Here is an 18,215-nt window from a genome sequence, read left to right on the forward strand (position 1 = left end):
AGTACACCACGTTCACACTCCACCACAGTACACCACGTTCACACTCCACCACAGTACACCACGTTCACACTCCACCACAGAACACCACGTTCACACTCCACAGAACACCACGTTCACACTCCACCACAGAACACCACGTTCACACTCCACAGAACACCACGTTCACACTCCACCACAGAGCACCACGTTCACACTCCACCACAGAACACCACGTTCACACTCCACAGAACACCACGTTCACACTCCACCACAGAACACCACGTTCACACTCCACAGAACACCACGTTCACACTCCACCACAGGACAACACGTTCACACTCCACCACAGAACACCACGTTCACACTCCACCACAGAACACCACGTTCACACTCCACAGAACACCACGTTCACACTCCACCACAGAACACCACGTTCACACTCCACCATAGAACACCACGTTCACACTCCACAGAACACCACGTTCACACTCCACAGAACACCACGTTCACACTCCACAGAACACCACGTTCACACTCCACCACAGAACACCACGTTCACACTCCACAGAACACCACGTTCACACTCCACCACAGAACACCACGTTCACACTCCACCACAGAACACCACGTTCACACTCCACCACAGAACACCACGTTCACACTCCACAGAACACCACGTTCACACTCCACCACAGTACACCACGTTCACACTCCACCACAGAACACCACGTTCACACTCCACAGAACACCACGTTCACACTCCACCACAGGACACCACGTTCACACTCCACCACAGAACACCACGTTCACACTCCACCACAGAACACCACGTTCACACTCCACCACAGTACACCACGTTCACACTCCACCACAGAAAACCACGTTCACACTCCACCACAGTACACCACGTTCACACTCCACCACAGAACACCACGTTCACACTCCACCACAGAACACCACGTTCACACTCCACCACAGTACACCACGTTCACACTCCACAGAACACCACGTTCACACTCCACCACAGAGCACCACGTTCACACTCCACCACAGAACACCACGTTCACACTCCACAGAACACCACGTTCACACTCTACCACAGAGCACCACGTTCACACTCCACCACAGAACACCACGTTCACACTCCACCACAGAACACCACGTTCACACTCCACAGAACACCACGTTCACACTCCACAGAACACCACGTTCACACTCCACCACAGTACACCACGTTCACACTCCACCACAGAACACCACGTTCACACTCCACCACAGAACACCACGTTCACACTCCACCACAGAACACCACGTTCACACTCCACCACAGTACACCACGTTCACACTCCACAGAACACCACGTTCACACTCCACCACAGAACACCACGTTCACACTCCACCACAGTACACCACGTTCACACTCCACAGAACACCACGTTCACACTCCACCACAGAACACCACGTTCACACTCCACAGAACACCACGTTCACACTCCACAGAACACCACGTTCACACTGCACCACAGAACACCACGTTCACACTCCACCACAGTACACCACGTTCACACTCCACCACAGAACACCACGTTCACACTCCACCACAGAACACCACGTTCACACTCCACAGAACACCACGTTCACACTCCACAGAACACCACGTTCACACTCCACAGAACACCACGTTCACACTCCACAGAACACCACGTTCACACTGCACCACAGAACACCACGTTCACACTCCACCACAGTACACCACGTTCACACTCCACCACAGAACACCACGTTCACACTCCACCACAGAACACCACGTTCACACTCCACAGAACACCACGTTCACACTCCACCACAGAACACCACGTTCACACTCCACCACAGAACACCACGTTCACACTCCACAGAACACCACGTTCACACTCCACCACAGTACACCACGTTCACACTCCACCACAGTACACCACGTTCACACTCCACCACAGAACACCACGTTCACACTCCACAGAACACCACGTTCACACCCCACCACAGAACACCACGTTCACACCCCACCACAGAACACCACGTTCACACTCCACACAGAACACCACGTTCACACTCCACCACAGAACACCACGTTCACACTCCACAGAACACCACGTTCACACTCCACCACAGAACACCACGTTCACACTCCAGCACAGAACACCACGTTCACACTCCAGCACAGAACACCACGTTCACACTCCATAGAACACCACGTTCACACTCCACAGAACACCACGTCACACTCCACCACAGAACACCACGTTCACACTCCACAGAACACCACGTCACACTCCACCACAGAACACCACGTTCACACTCCACCACAGAACACCACGTTCACACTCCACAGAACACCACGTTCACACTCCACCACAGTACACCACGTTCACACTCCACCACAGAACACCACGTTCACACTCCACAGAACACCACGTCACACTCCACCACAGAACACCACGTTCACACTCCACAGAACACCACGTTCACACTCCACCACAGAACACCACGTTCACACTCCACCACAGAACACCACGTTCACACTCCACAGAACACCACGTTCACACTCCACCACAGTACACCACGTTCACACTCCACCACAGTACACCACGTTCACACTCCACCACAGAACACCACGTTCACACTCCAGCACAGAACACCACGTTCACACTCCACCACAGAACACCACGTTCACACTCCACAGAACACCACGTTCACACTCCACAGAACACCACGTTCACACTCCACAGAACACCACGTTCACACTCCACCACAGAACACCACGTTCACACTCCACCACAGAACACCACGTTCACACTCCACCACAGAACACCACGTTCACACTCCACCACAGAACACCACGTTCACACTCCACCACAGTACACCACGTTCACACTCCACCACAGAACACCACGTTCACACTCCACCACAGAACACCACGTTCACACTCCACCACAGAACACCACGTTCACACTCCACCACAGAACACCACGTTCACACTCCATAGAACACCACGTTCACACTCCACAGAACACCACGTCACACTCCACCACAGAACACCACGTTCACACTCCACAGAACACCACGTTCACACTCCACCACAGAACACCACGTTCACACTCCACCACAGAACACCACGTTCACACTCCACCACAGTACACCACGTTCACACTCCACCACAGAACACCACGTTCACACTCCACCACAGAACACCACGTTCACACTCCACCACAGAACACCACGTTCACACTCCACCACAGAACACCACGTTCACACTCCATAGAACACCACGTTCACACTCCACAGAACACCACGTTCACACTCCACAGAACACCACGTTCACACTCCACCACAGAACACCACGTTCACACTCCACAGAACACCACGTTCACACTCCACCACAGAACACCACGTTCACACTCCACAGTACACCACGTTCACACTCCACCACAGAACACCACGTTCACACTCCACAGAACACCACGTTCACACTCCACCACAGAACACCACGTTCACACTCCACCACAGAACACCACGTTCACACTCCACAGAACACCACGTTCACACTCCACCACAGAACACCACGTTCACACTCCACCACAGAACACCACGTTCACACTCCACCACAGAACACCACGTTCACACTCCACAGAACACCACGTTCACACTCCACCACAGAACACCACGTTCACACTCCACCACAGAACACCACGTTCACACTCCACAGAACACCACGTTCACACTCCACAGAACACCACGTTCACACTCCACCACAGAACACCACGTTCACACTCCACCACAGAACACGACGTTCACACTCCACCACAGAACACCACGTTCACACTCCACAGAACACCACGTTCACACTCCACCACAGAACACCACGTTCACACTCCACAGAACACCACGTTCACACTCCACCACAGAACACCACGTTCACACTCCACAGAACACCACGTTCACACTCCACCACAGTACACCACGTTCACACTCCACCACAGAACACCACGTTCACACTCCACCACAGAACACCACGTTCACACTCCACAGAACACCACGTTCACACTCCACCACAGAACACCACGTTCACACTCCACCACAGAACACCACGTTCACACTCCACAGAACACCACGTTCACACTCCACAGTACACCACGTTCACACTCCACCACAGAACACCACGTTCACACTCCACAGAACACCACGTTCACACTCCACAGTACACCACGTTCACACTCCACCACAGAACACCACGTTCACACTCCACAGAACACCACGTTCACACTCCACCACAGAACACCACGTTCACACTCCACAGAACACCACGTTCACACTCCACCACAGTACACCACGTTCACACTCCACCACAGAACACCACGTTCACACTCCACCACAGAACACCACGTTCACACTCCACAGAACACCACGTTCACACTCCACCACAGAACACCACGTTCACACTCCACAGAACACCACGTTCACACTCCACCACAGTACACCACGTTCACACTCCACCACAGTACACCACGTTCACACTCCACCACAGAACACCACGTTCACACTCCAGCACAGAACACCACGTTCACACTCCACCACAGAACACCACGTTCACACTCCACAGAACACCACGTTCACACTCCACCACAGAACACCACGTTCACACTCCACAGAACACCACGTTCACACTCCACAGAACACCACGTCACACTCCACCACAGAACACCACGTTCACACTCCACAGAACACCACGTTCACACTCCACCACAGAACACCACGTTCACACTCCACCACAGAACACCACGTTCACACTCCACAGAACACCACGTTCACACTCCACCACAGTACACCACGTTCACACTCCACCACAGTACACCACGTTCACACTCCACCACAGAACACCACGTTCACACTCCAGCACAGAACACCACGTTCACACTCCACCACAGAACACCACGTTCACACTCCACAGAACACCACGTTCACACTCCACAGAACACCACGTTCACACTCCACAGAACACCACGTCACACTCCACCACAGAACACCACGTTCACACTCCACAGAACACCACGTTCACACTCCACCACAGAACACCACGTTCACACTCCACCACAGAACACCACGTTCACACTCCACCACAGAACACCACGTTCACACTCCATAGAACACCACGTTCACACTCCACAGAACACCACGTTCACACTCCACAGAACACCACGTTCACACTCCACCACAGAACACCACGTTCACACTCCACAGAACACCACGTTCACACTCCACAGAACACCACGTTCACACTCCACCACAGAACACCACGTTCACACTCCACCACAGAACACCACGTTCACACTCCACAGAACACCACGTTCACACTCCACAGAACACCACGTTCACACTCCACCACAGAACACCACGTTCACACTCCACCACAGAACACCACGTTCACACTCCACCACAGAACACCACGTTCACACTCCACAGAACACCACGTTCACACTCGACCACAGAACACCACGTTCACACTCCACAGAACACCACGTTCACACTCCACCACAGAACACCACGTTCACACTCCACAGAACACCACGTTCACACTCCACCACAGTACACCACGTTCACACTCCACCACAGAACACCACGTTCACACTCCACCACAGAACACCACGTTCACACTCCACAGAACACCACGTTCACACTCCACCACAGAACACCACGTTCACACTCCACCACAGAACACCACGTTCACACTCCACCACAGAACACCACGTTCACACTCCACAGAACACCACGTTCACACTCCACCACAGAACACCACGTTCACACTCCACCACAGAACACCACGTTCACACTCCACAGAACACCACGTTCACACTCCACAGAACACCACGTTCACACTCCACCACAGAACACCACGTTCACACTCCACAGAACACCACGTTCACACTCCACAGAACACCACGTTCACACTCCACCACAGAACACCACGTTCACACCCCACCACAGAACACCACGTTCACACTCCACCACAGAACACCACGTTCACACTCCACAGAACACCACGTTCACACTCCACAGAACACCACGTTCACACTCCACCACAGAACACCACGTTCACACTCCACAGAACACCACGTTCACACTCCACAGAACACCACGTTCACACTCCACCACAGAACACCACGTTCACACTCCACCACAGAACACCACGTTCACACTCCACAGAACACCACGTTCACGCTCCACCACAGAACACCACGTTCACACTCCACAGAACACCACGTTCACACTCCACCACAGAACACCACGTTCACACTCCACCACAGAACACCACGTTCACACTCCACCACAGAACACCACGTTCACACTCCACCACAGAACACCACGTTCACACTCCACAGAACACCACGTTCACACTCCACCACAGAACACCACGTTCACACTCCACCACAGAACACCACGTTCACACTCCACAGAACACCACGTTCACACTCCACAGAACACCACGTTCACACTCCACCACAGAACACCACGTTCACACTCCACCACAGAACACCACGTTCACACTCCACCACAGAACACCACGTTCACACTCCACCACAGAACACCACGTTCACACTCCACAGAACACCACGTTCACACTCCACAGAACACCACGTTCACACTCCACCACAGTACACCACGTTCACACTCCACAGAACACCACGTTCACACTCCACAGAACACCACGTTCACACTCCACAGAACACCACGTTCACACTCCACCACAGAACACCACGTTCACACTCCTCCACAGAACACCACGTTCACACTCCACCACAGTACACCACGTTCACACTCCACAGAACACCACGTTCACACTCCACCACAGAACACCACGTTCACACTCCACAGAACACCACGTTCACACTCCACAGAACACCACGTTCACACTCCACCACAGAACACCACATTCACACTCCACAGAACACCACGTTCACACTCCACAGAACACCACGTTCACACTCCACCACAGAACACCACGTTCACACTCCACCACAGAACACCACGTTCACACTCCACAGAACACCACGTTCACACTCCACCACAGAACACCACGTTCACACTACACCAAAGAACACCACGTTCACACTCCACCACAGAACACCACATTCACACTCCACAGAACACCACGTTCACACTCCACAGAACACCACGTTCACACTCCACCACAGTACACCACGTTCACACTCCACCACAGAACACCACGTTCACACTCCACCACAGAACACCACGTTCACACTCCACCACAGAACACCACGTTCACACTCCACCACAGTACACCACGTTCACACTCCACCACAGAACACCACGTTCACACTCCACCACAGAACACCACGTTCACACTCCACCACAGAACACCACGTTCACACTCCACAGAACACCACGTTCACACTCCACAGAACACCACGTTCACACTCCACAGAACACCACGTTCACACTCCACCACAGAACACCACGTTCACACTCCACCACAGGACACCACGTTCACACTCCACAGAACACCACGTTCACACTCCACAGAACACCACGTTCACACTCCACCACAGAACACCACGTTCACACTCCTCCACAGAACACCACGTTCACACTCCACCACAGTACACCACGTTCACACTCCACAGAACACCACGTTCACACTCCACCACAGAACACCACGTTCACACTCCACAGAACACCACGTTCACACTCCACAGAACACCACGTTCACACTCCACCACAGAACACCACATTCACACTCCACAGAACACCACGTTCACACTCCACAGAACACCACGTTCACACTCCACCACAGAACACCACGTTCACACTCCACCACAGAACACCACGTTCACACTCCACAGAACACCACGTTCACACTCCACCACAGAACACCACGTTCACACTACACCAAAGAACACCACGTTCACACTCCACCACAGAACACCACATTCACACTCCACAGAACACCACGTTCACACTCCACAGAACACCACGTTCACACTCCACCACAGTACACCACGTTCACACTCCACCACAGAACACCACGTTCACACTCCACCACAGAACACCACGTTCACACTCCACCACAGAACACCACGTTCACACTCCACCACAGTACACCACGTTCACACTCCACAGAACACCACGTTCACACTCCACCACAGAACACCACGTTCACACTCCACAGAACACCACGTTCACACTCCACAGAACACCACGTTCACACTCCACAGAACACCACGTTCACACTCCACCACAGAACACCACGTTCACACTCCACCACAGGACACCACGTTCACACTCCACAGAACACCACGTTCACACTCCACCACAGTACACCACGTTCACACTCCACAGAACACCACGTTCACACTCCACAGAACACCACGTTCACACTCCACCACAGTACACCACGTTCACACTCCACCACAGTACACCACGTTCACACTCCACAGAACACCACGTTCACACTCCACAGAACACCACGTTCACACTCCACAGAACACCACGTTCACACTCCACCACAGAACACCACGTTCACACTCCACCACAGGACACCACGTTCACACTCCACAGAACACCACGTTCACACTCCACCACAGTACACCACGTTCACACTCCACAGAACACCACGTTCACACTCCACAGAACACCACGTTCACACTCCACCACAGAACACCACGTTCACACTCCACCACAGAACACCACGTTCACACTCCACAGAACACCACGTTCACACTCCACCACAGAGCACCACGTTCACACTCCACAGAACACCACGTTCACACTCCACAGAACACCACGTTCACACTCCACCACAGTACACCACGTTCACACTCCACAGAACACCACGTTCACACTCCACCACAGAACACCAAGTTCACACTCCACCACAGAACACCACGTTCACACTCCACCACAGAACACCACGTTCACACTCCACAGAACACCACGTTCACACTCCACAGAACACCACGTTCACACTCCACAGAACACCACGTTCAAACTCCACCACAGTACACCACGTTCACACTCCACCACAGAACACCACGTTCACACTCCACAGAACACCACGTTCACACTCCACCACAGAACACCACGTTCACACTCCACAGAACACCACGTTCACACTCCACCACAGAACACCACATTCACACTCCACCACAGAAGACCACGTTCACACTCCACCACAGAACACCACGTTCACACTCCACAGAACACCACGTTCACACTCCACAGAACACCACGTTCACACTCCACCACAGAACACCACGTTCACACTCCACCAGAGAACACCACGTTCACACTCCACCACAGAACACCACGTTCACACTCCACCACAGAACACCACGTTCACACTCCACAGAACACCACGTTCACACTCCACCACAGAACACCACGTTCACACTCCACAGTACACCACGTTCACACTCCACCACAGAACACCACGTTCACACTCCACAGAACACCACGTTCACACTCCACAGTACACCACGTTCACACTCCACAGAACACCACGTTCACACTCCACCACAGAACACCACGTTCACACTCCACCACAGAACACCACGTTCACACTCCACCACAGAACACCACAAGTCCTTTCTGCCCACACTGGTGCCGTCCTCTTTTATCCAGCGGGGGAGAAGTAGATGAGTGAAGAGAAGAGGAGGGGGAGAATGCAGTCAAAAATTCCATGCAACGTCAGAGGGGACACCAAAAGTAAACCAAAAACATTCAATGCCTATCCTCCAAAGGAAAAGTGAAGGGCGGGGTGGGTTGGTAGGGATGGATGAGACAATCAAAAGGGTGACACTGATCAAGATTTACTGTGTTCATTAACGGCCCTGTTACATGACAGCTCCTTTTGTACAGGTCCTCAAACGTAACTTTAAAATATAAAAAAGAGATTGGTCTAAGGTGGCACATATCATTTGGTAGTGAGAAACAGAAGATGCCAGTGAGGATACCAAGAAAGGCACCGGTGAGAGAAGCCTTGGGCTGCAGTGTGGTCACACTTGGATTCGAGTCCATCAGTAAACACAGGCTGACTGTAATAACGAGGGAAAATCTGATCGCTGTGGGCCGCAGTGTCTAGTCTGCTGTGTGTGTGTTGGGGTGGGGGTGGGGGCATCGCATTGAACAAATGTCTGTAACATTTCTCTGCTGGCACAGAGTCTTGCCCCGTCCCAGAGGCGGTGGATGGGCTTGGGGCACAGCTGTGGGGAGAGCGCAGAGGCCCGGGGCCGAGTCCAGGACCAGGGCTCGCCTCTCCACGGCTGCGCGTCTCGGCTCGCGTGCCTCGCTGTGCTTGCCTGGAGTGGCAGGTGCTCGTGTTCCTTCCTGGTCCCCTCACGGGCTTCTCCGCGTGTGTTTCAGGAGCTGGTGGGGAGCAACCCTCCGCAGAGGAACTGGAAAGGCATCGCCATCGCGCTGCTGGTCATCTTGGTCATCTGCTCCCTGATCGTCACCTCGGTCATCCTGCTCACGCCAGGTACCCGAGCTCTCGCCCCCCCCTGGGACCCGGCCTCCCCTGCAGCGCTCTCCGCCTGCCTGTCCCTGCCATGCTGCATTCTCAGCAGGCTCTCAGAGGAGTGAATGATGCCACGTCTTTTCCATGCAGACCCCCCTTATGGGCTGTGGATTGGTTTATGTGGTTGGTGACTAGGGCGCAGGCTTGGCATATTAAAAATCACAGTAGATGCTCGTGTCAGATGAACTTACAAACCACGCATGCGAGAGGAGCCCAGACAAGCCTCATGGCAGAGTTAGGTGTCCACACTGGGTTTAGACACACCCCTGGGCAGACGGGCATCTGTGTGCAGCTGGCACCGCACAATTCCACCCTCTAGAAACAGACTGTATGAGCAGCAGACACCAACATGGAAAGAAAAACAGATATCACCAAGTGAAAAAAATAGCACTGAAACACACACAAAAAAATAGGTACCAAATGGCTTCTTTGTCTAGTTTGGTATCTGCTAAGAAAAAAAAACAAACACTGTATAGACCAATGTCCCTTATGAAAATAGACGCATAAATTCTCAACAAAATGATAATGAACTAAATTTAGCAACACATAAACAAGACTACGTGATATGAATAAATGAGATTTATCCAAGGGAAAAAATTTGGCTTAACATATAAAAATCAATCCATGTAATTTACTCCTATGAGAAAAAGGATAAAATCTGATCGATTATTTCAACAGACACAGAATAAGCATATAACAAAAACCTAAAAGCTTTTTCATGATCTAACATTCAACAGCTGAAAATAGAAATGTCCTTAACCTGATAAATACAATCTATTTAAACACACACACACACACATACACACGCGTGTGCACACGCGCACACACACACACACACACGCAATGAACTATGACCACATTGCCCTGTCAACCTTCGTGGCCCTCTGTCCCATGGGGATCCCTGCTCCAGCAGAGCCTGCCTTAGGCTCCTGGTTTTTAATGGAGGGATTATTGTGACCTGAACTTACAAAGGGAAGAAAGCTTTCCAGATAAAAATCTCTGTGGTACTTAAAAAAAATGTACTTTATTAATACCAACACTTCATTATAGAAAAAGAAGCAAAAATAAAAACAAAGGATGCATTGTAGAAACAAATGTTTTCATCACTTAAAAGAAATTGAAGATTTGCTTTGTGCCAGGCCCTAAGCCACAATTTCTATCTTTTTTTAGAGAGGCGTTTTTAGTATCTTTAAGCATTTGTACAAAGGAGATGCCATTCAACAAGACGAATTATGAGTACAACGTGCAGCCACCGATATCACTGCCTGCAGCGTGCTCATCCACCCCTCCGCCCTCACAGGTCCTATCTTTAAAAAGAAAGGAGCTGTGTGCACGGAGAAGAGTGCCTTGAGGCATGGCCCCAGTTTCCTGATGACAGAAATGGAGTCATGGTCAACTCTCAAGAAAATGTCCCACAGGAGTGCCAGCACAGTGACATCCACTGTCGCCCAGACAGAGCCCAGGCAGAGAAGGTTCCAGAGAGATTTCTCTAGAGAGATAAATGTGGCTGTGTTGTGGAGGACTCTTGAGCTTGGGGGTAGGGGGAGCGCTCCCTGCACATGCAGCTTCCGCCACTCCTGTCTCTGGACTAAGAAATCCCAGTGGACAGGCCGTGCGGCTGGACAGCCCACTTCGGAATCAGGTCAGAAAGTCCCCAGGGCTCACGCTGGGATCTGCAGAGACGTCACCAGGGCCTTCCATTTCATGGCTGTTGATAATGCGGCATGTCATAAGTTTATTCTCTCATAATCTGTCGAGGAAATGGCAACAGGGCCACTGCAGTAACCAACCACTGAGCTGAGCTGAGGCACTGGTGGGACTGACACCCATGCTCTGTCCAGGCACCCTGGCAGGAGCCACCCTGGCCTGCCCCAAAGCCACGCCCTACCCTGTCCATCATTCCTGGGAGAGGCTGTGGGACGCCGGGCCTCGGGACCCCTGACCTGATGGGCTGGCATTGCAAGTGTCCCCTGCACTCTTCTAAAGTGGGCATATGGAGCAGGCAACTGTGACTTCATAGGAAGAGCGTAAAACAAGCGAGCCTCCACAGACACAGTAATGCAGACATGTTGCCTCCCGGTCGCCAGCTGAACCAGACTTTCTGAACTCTTGTATTTATAACAAAACCTGTTTTTATGTTAATACAAACGCCCTTTGTTTCCTATTAATTTTTAATTAAAGACTCCATATTTGCTTTAAAAAGTATTCCAGGACCAGGAGGGTGGCTAGTGGTAGAGTGCTTGCCTAGCATACCGAGAGCCCTGGGTTCAATTCCGTGGAAAAAGCCAGAAGTGGTGTTGTGGCTCAAGTAGTAGAGCCCCAGGAAGGTCACCAAAAAAAATATTCTAAGCCAAAGGAATACATTCCGGTGAACCCCAACATGGCAGAGGGGGAGGCATCTCTACTGTGGAGCGCTTTCCCCAGCTCACCGTAGCTTCTGTGACCTCTGAACTTTGAACACTCTGAGTACATGGCATCTGCCATCTAACTGCCCACGTGGCTTTGATGTGACCATTTTAACCTGAGCCACTCGTGTTTCCTTCCTTGCTGTTTCTGCCCCGTGTCCTGTTTTGTGGGGTCAGAAGGTGTGATGCCATATGGCATCCAACAATGCCACTTCTTCCACACACGCACGCACACACGCACACACACACACGCCAGCCTCTCACCTGCCCTGCAGACAGAGTAACTACACTGAGCAGCCGCACTGTACAACATGATCCGCTAGCGGATGAGACTTAGGTCTACTTATAAAATCTCTAGAGATATTCTCAAGTGTTCTCTAAAGATTTTACTATTAACAATGTAACTGTTTGACAAATCCCCCTGGGGGAAAAGGAGCCAAAGAAGTGTATGTGGAAAAAGAAGTGGGACCCTTGATAGACTGCCAGGGAGGAGACGTGGGGGAGAAGGACGGAAGGTGCCGCTCTGACCAGGCCGCATGCCGCATGCACATGGATGTGTGAATTACCCAGCCCCATAAAGCCAAGTCTTCCACAGTGACTCATGTCACCACCTACCTGGCTTAGGAGGCTAGGAGGACAAGGGCGGGGAGAAGAAGTTCAACAGGAAAACAGAGAGACAGTTTAGATTCCTTAAAGCGTTATGAGAAACTCTAGAGTAGATGGTCTTGAAACGGTAGATAATTAGGAATTTTCAGATGTAATATGTAACCATTTTAAATGTAAAGATTTAGTAGTCACTATAAAAGCAATTCAGATAGGCTGTAAAAGAAATGTGAAAGAAGTCAATGATTCGGAAGATGAGCTCAAGAAATTGTGCAATTCCCCTCAAAAGCATGAAGGTCGGAAGTTAAGAAAGGCTGTGGCCGCTGGCCCTGCAAGCAATGCACGGCCTGCTGGAAATCTGGAGCAAAGAGAAGGATGCAGGCGCAAGGTTGGCTCTGTTATTGGTCATTTTCTTCATGCAGCTCTCAGCTGGAAAATGGGCAGACTTTAATCCAGGCCTGGAAAAGGAAACCCCCAAGTCACATTCCAGCTCATCCGGTGTCAGGAGAGACTCCTCCATCTCCAGCGACTTCCTGTCCCTGCTGCTGTCTGCGTTTCCTGAAAGTACTGCACCCTGACAGCCTCGACCCTTGCAGCCCTTTCCGGCTTGGACGGTCTTTTCTCCCCCTTCGTCTCGGCGAAATGCTCTTTCTAGAGAAGGTCTTCCCAGCGCGCCTCCCACATTCCCGCTCCCCCGTCCCCTAAATGTGAGAGCAGCTGGTGGCCTGGCTGGCCTCTCAGTGCTGGGGTGGCTGTGAACCGGCTCTGCCGTTCCTCCAGCTCCTCCGGGCATTCAGGTCCCCCAGATCTGTGGACTTCTCAGAGTCTCCTCTAAGGACTGTCAGCCGGGGCCTCGGGGCTCAGCACGGATCGCTCGGCACAGTGGCACTCACTCGTCGTGGCCTTGAATGGTTGGGACGTGAGTCAAGTCGTGAGCTCAGGCATCGCTCAGCTGTGGATGTGGCACGTGGTGCAGCGGGACCAGCAGTGAGGGCCTCGGGAGCTGGCGGTGCTCACGGAAAAGCCCCATTTCCTTTACATGGATTTCAAAGGGCCAGACACCTGTGACTGGGGCTCCTAGCAATTCGGGAGGCTGAGAGCAGGATTGTGACTCAAGACCAACCAATGGAAAAGCATCCCCTGCTGGGCACAGGGGCACCCATGCCACCCGAAGCCATGTGGGAGGATGAGATTGGGAGGGTTGTGTTTCCAAGACAACTGTGGCAAAGACGCCCGTCTCACCAGAACAGGTTAGGTGTGGTGGCAGCCGCCTGTCACCTCTGCCACAACACGAAGCTGCTCATAGGCGGATCACAGTTCAGGCATTCACCAGGGCAGGCAGGGAGGCCTTAGTTCAAACATAACTAGTGTGGAGAAGATGCTGAAGGATTGGACTCAGTACTTTGCTAGCAACCATGGGGTCTGAATTCAAGCCCCAATACTGATGGACAGAGAGGGGGGAAGAAAGAGGGGGGAGAGAGAGAGAGAGAGAGAGAGAGAGAGAGAGAGAGAGAGAGAGAGAGAGAGAGAGAGAGAGAGAGAAAGACAACTGTGGACACACGTGTATGTGCTATGTCACAAGCTGTCCCTACATGTTAGTGTCCATGTTTTCTTAAATGTCTTTAAAAGTAAAGTGACACTCTTTTTTAATGGAACACATTTGGACAGTGAGATTGCTTAAATGGTAGTTTTGCATTGTTTTTCTTAGTAGACATGTTGCCTGAATATGTGGGCTGCAATTATCCTTGAATAGAAAAGATTAAAGAGGTGAAACGTAAATGGTATCTACCTCATGTTATAACTTCATTAGCTTTAAACAGCACTACTAAGGGATCTTTCTTTTGAATATTTTTATTCTCCTTAAGTAGTTGTACAAAGGAGTTGCCATTCAATAAAGCGGTTTATGAACTGATCTTGATCAATGTCACCCCCACTCAACCTTATTACCACCCCTCAGCTCACTCCTTCCTGAAAGAAAAAAATAATCTGTACTTAGTAATCTAAACTTCTCATTTGGTGTCTGCTTTCCACGTGGAAATGCCTCACTGTTTAAGCTGTGTTGTTTCCTAGGCTGGCTTCAGTGCTGGCTTCAGTGGCAGTGAGGGAAAGAGCTTGGCTTAGTTAACCGTCTTGTATAAACTAAGCACTGGAGGAGGCTGAGCTGGCTAACATCACACCTCACCGCAAGGTGGCCTTGATTCACCTCCTTCCAAAGTTTTCAAGAGAGTTCATGCACAATAATTCCATTTGATCACCGAGAAAACAAGCAACACACAAATTCTGACATTCATCAGAAATGGGCGCATTGAGGTAGAGGTCCCCGGTGTGAGAGGAGAGGTTTGCTGGCTGGCAGGCCCTGTGCGGCCACCTCTGGACAGCCTTGGACGCATGGGTTTTGTGTCTCTAATGGAGCGGGCCTGCTCTGAGGGGCTCTGACTCCCCAGCCTCTAGCTCTGGAGATAGGATCAAAGCTGCTACGTTTTAGTTTCTCCCACGGAGCCATGAGCTGAGTGCCCTGGCAAGGAGACTGCTTCAGTGTCTTTGTGGTCCTGTGGAAGATGCCAGCTCTCAGGCAGGCATGTGGAGATGAGATGCCCGCTCTCGGGCAGGCATGTATGTGGTGACCAGATGCCCGCTCTCGGGCATGCACGTGGAGATGGAATGCCCGCTCTCAGGCATGCACGTGGAGACGGGATGCCTGCTCTTAGACATGCATGTGGAGATAAGGCAAGGCCGACCTGAAGCCTGGCTTATGGACGTTTGTGTGTAATTCTATCTGAAGAAGATGTAGCCCAAAGATTGCCAGGAACAAATGGTGCTGTGGAGAACAAACACCTAGTATGGATGTATGGATGTATGTTTGAGTTTTCTACATTGCTGTGACATCCATAGTCAGTGGCACTGAATAACTATTTGGTGAAGGAATGCTTCCACAGGTTACATTCTGGACACTGTGTGTGTGTGTGTGTGTGTGTGTGCGTGCGTGTGCGTGCGTGCGTGTGCGTGTGTGTGTGTGTGTGCGTGTGTGTGTGCGTGTGTGTGTGCGTGCGTGTGCGTGTGCATGCGTGTGCGTGTGTGTGTGCGTGCGTGTGTGTGCGTGTGTGTGTGCGTGTGCCCTGACCATGCCACCCCATTCAAAAATCAGCCTGGGTTGAACTGGGATCCCCCATATTTAAGCGGGTGGGCTGTGAGGGAGAGTGAGGAAGCCCTTGGAATCACGGTCTCCTTGTTGCAGGTGTGGGCCATTTAAGTTTTTCAGAAAGCAAGACTAGCTTTCCATTCAACTGTAGAAATGGCGTTTGACCCTACATGCTATTTCTCAGTGGCAATCGCCTATCTTACACCTGCTTCCTTTAACGGTTGATAAAACGTTCACTATCTCACTTTTTTTTTTTTTCCTAGCGGAAGATAATAGTCTGTCTCAAAAGAAGAAGGTCACCGTGGAAGATCTTGGCAGTGACGAGCTGAAAATCCACGACCCAGAGGCGAAGTGGATAAGTGGTAAGTTCAGATGCCCGAGCCCCGAGCCCCTCACTGCCCTCGCTGCTGCTCCACGGCCTGGCCTTGTGGTTCCTGTGGTGGTTTGTGAGGACTTCCATGGGCTTGGAGGCTGTGGAGATTATCACGTGTCATTCTCATCTGAGAAGCTGGCATTAAAGGCGGCTTGTTCTGCGTGTCACCACACAGGCCTGGTGAGGACTCAGCTGCTGGAGAGAGGGGCCTGCCCGGGGGCTGCTTCCTCCTGTGTCTCCTCCAGGAGCCATTATTCCCCAGACAGAGATGAGCACGTTGCTAGGTGACAGGGCCCCAGGTTCCTGAGCGGCTGTGTCTTCTCCCGGGTTCTGAAGGGCTTCGGTGCTTTTTCTCTCACTGTGGCCGCAGGAGCCAGCAGTGGCCTGGCCCTCTAGGACACTGCTGAATACAGATGCTGAGAAATTTGCCTCAGACAGGACCACATTTAACGTTGCTTGTTTGGGGGATATTTTTGGCATAAATACCAAAGCTAAATGGAATGAGAGGCGGAGAGGCAGCCTGCTCTTCTCACCCCTGGCGTGATGGCCTCCCTTCCGGGGTCCCCTCACCCGGTAGCATTCAGGGGAAGAAGATGCCGGCACTGGCCTTACCCTCTCCTGGCTGTGCCTTCCTGGTTTTCTCTGCCACTGGTGTTTACGTTCTGTCTTCGCCTCTGTGGAATGCTCTTGAAAGCCAGGCCTTGCGTCAGGGAACATTCCAGGACGATGTTGCAAGTCCAGTTCCAGTCCTTGCTTCATAACAAGTGAGGGGCGAAGGGCCTTTCTGAAGTTGTGAAGCTAGCCGGCAGGGCGGGGTGTCTAACGGCCTCTGGACTTCTACAACCATGTCCTTACAACGCCTGTGCCTTTGCAGCCTGTGTCCTCACACATCCATGTCCTTGCACATTCTCATCCTTGCCTGGACACTGTTTTGTTGAGTGACAAGGGATCCTTAGATTTTGTTGTTGCTGTCAAACTGACTCTGAAATGTTTTTCATGCTTCACAACTGCTCAGAAATCAATTAACAGTGACTTTGCCTTTGGTCTCTTACTTCAGACAACAGCCTCTCTCTTGTCTTCTACTGTGCCTTTGATATTTATTTCTGGCCTGTAGGTCATCTTACTTACCAAGGGAAGCAGTAAATG

At 51.7% G+C, this 18,215-nt stretch overlaps 1 protein-coding gene across 1 annotated transcript in view; it reads left to right on the forward strand.

The window, feature by feature from the left end:
* Positions 1-18,215, forward strand: part of Dpp6 (dipeptidyl peptidase like 6) — a 498,824-nt gene that overhangs the window by 339,243 nt on the left and 141,366 nt on the right. The window contains exons 2-3 of the mRNA XM_090333593.1: positions 10,396-10,510; positions 16,960-17,058. Of these exons, the coding sequence (XP_090189719.1) occupies positions 10,396-10,510; positions 16,960-17,058 (214 nt within the window). The remainder of the gene's footprint in view (positions 1-10,395; positions 10,511-16,959; positions 17,059-18,215) is intronic.

The sequence above is a fragment of the Megascapheus bottae genome, chromosome 5 (assembly GCF_031878675.1).
Source record: "Megascapheus bottae isolate mThoBot1 chromosome 5, mThoBot2.hap1, whole genome shotgun sequence".
Classification (NCBI taxonomy): Eukaryota; Metazoa; Chordata; class Mammalia; order Rodentia; family Geomyidae; genus Megascapheus; species Megascapheus bottae.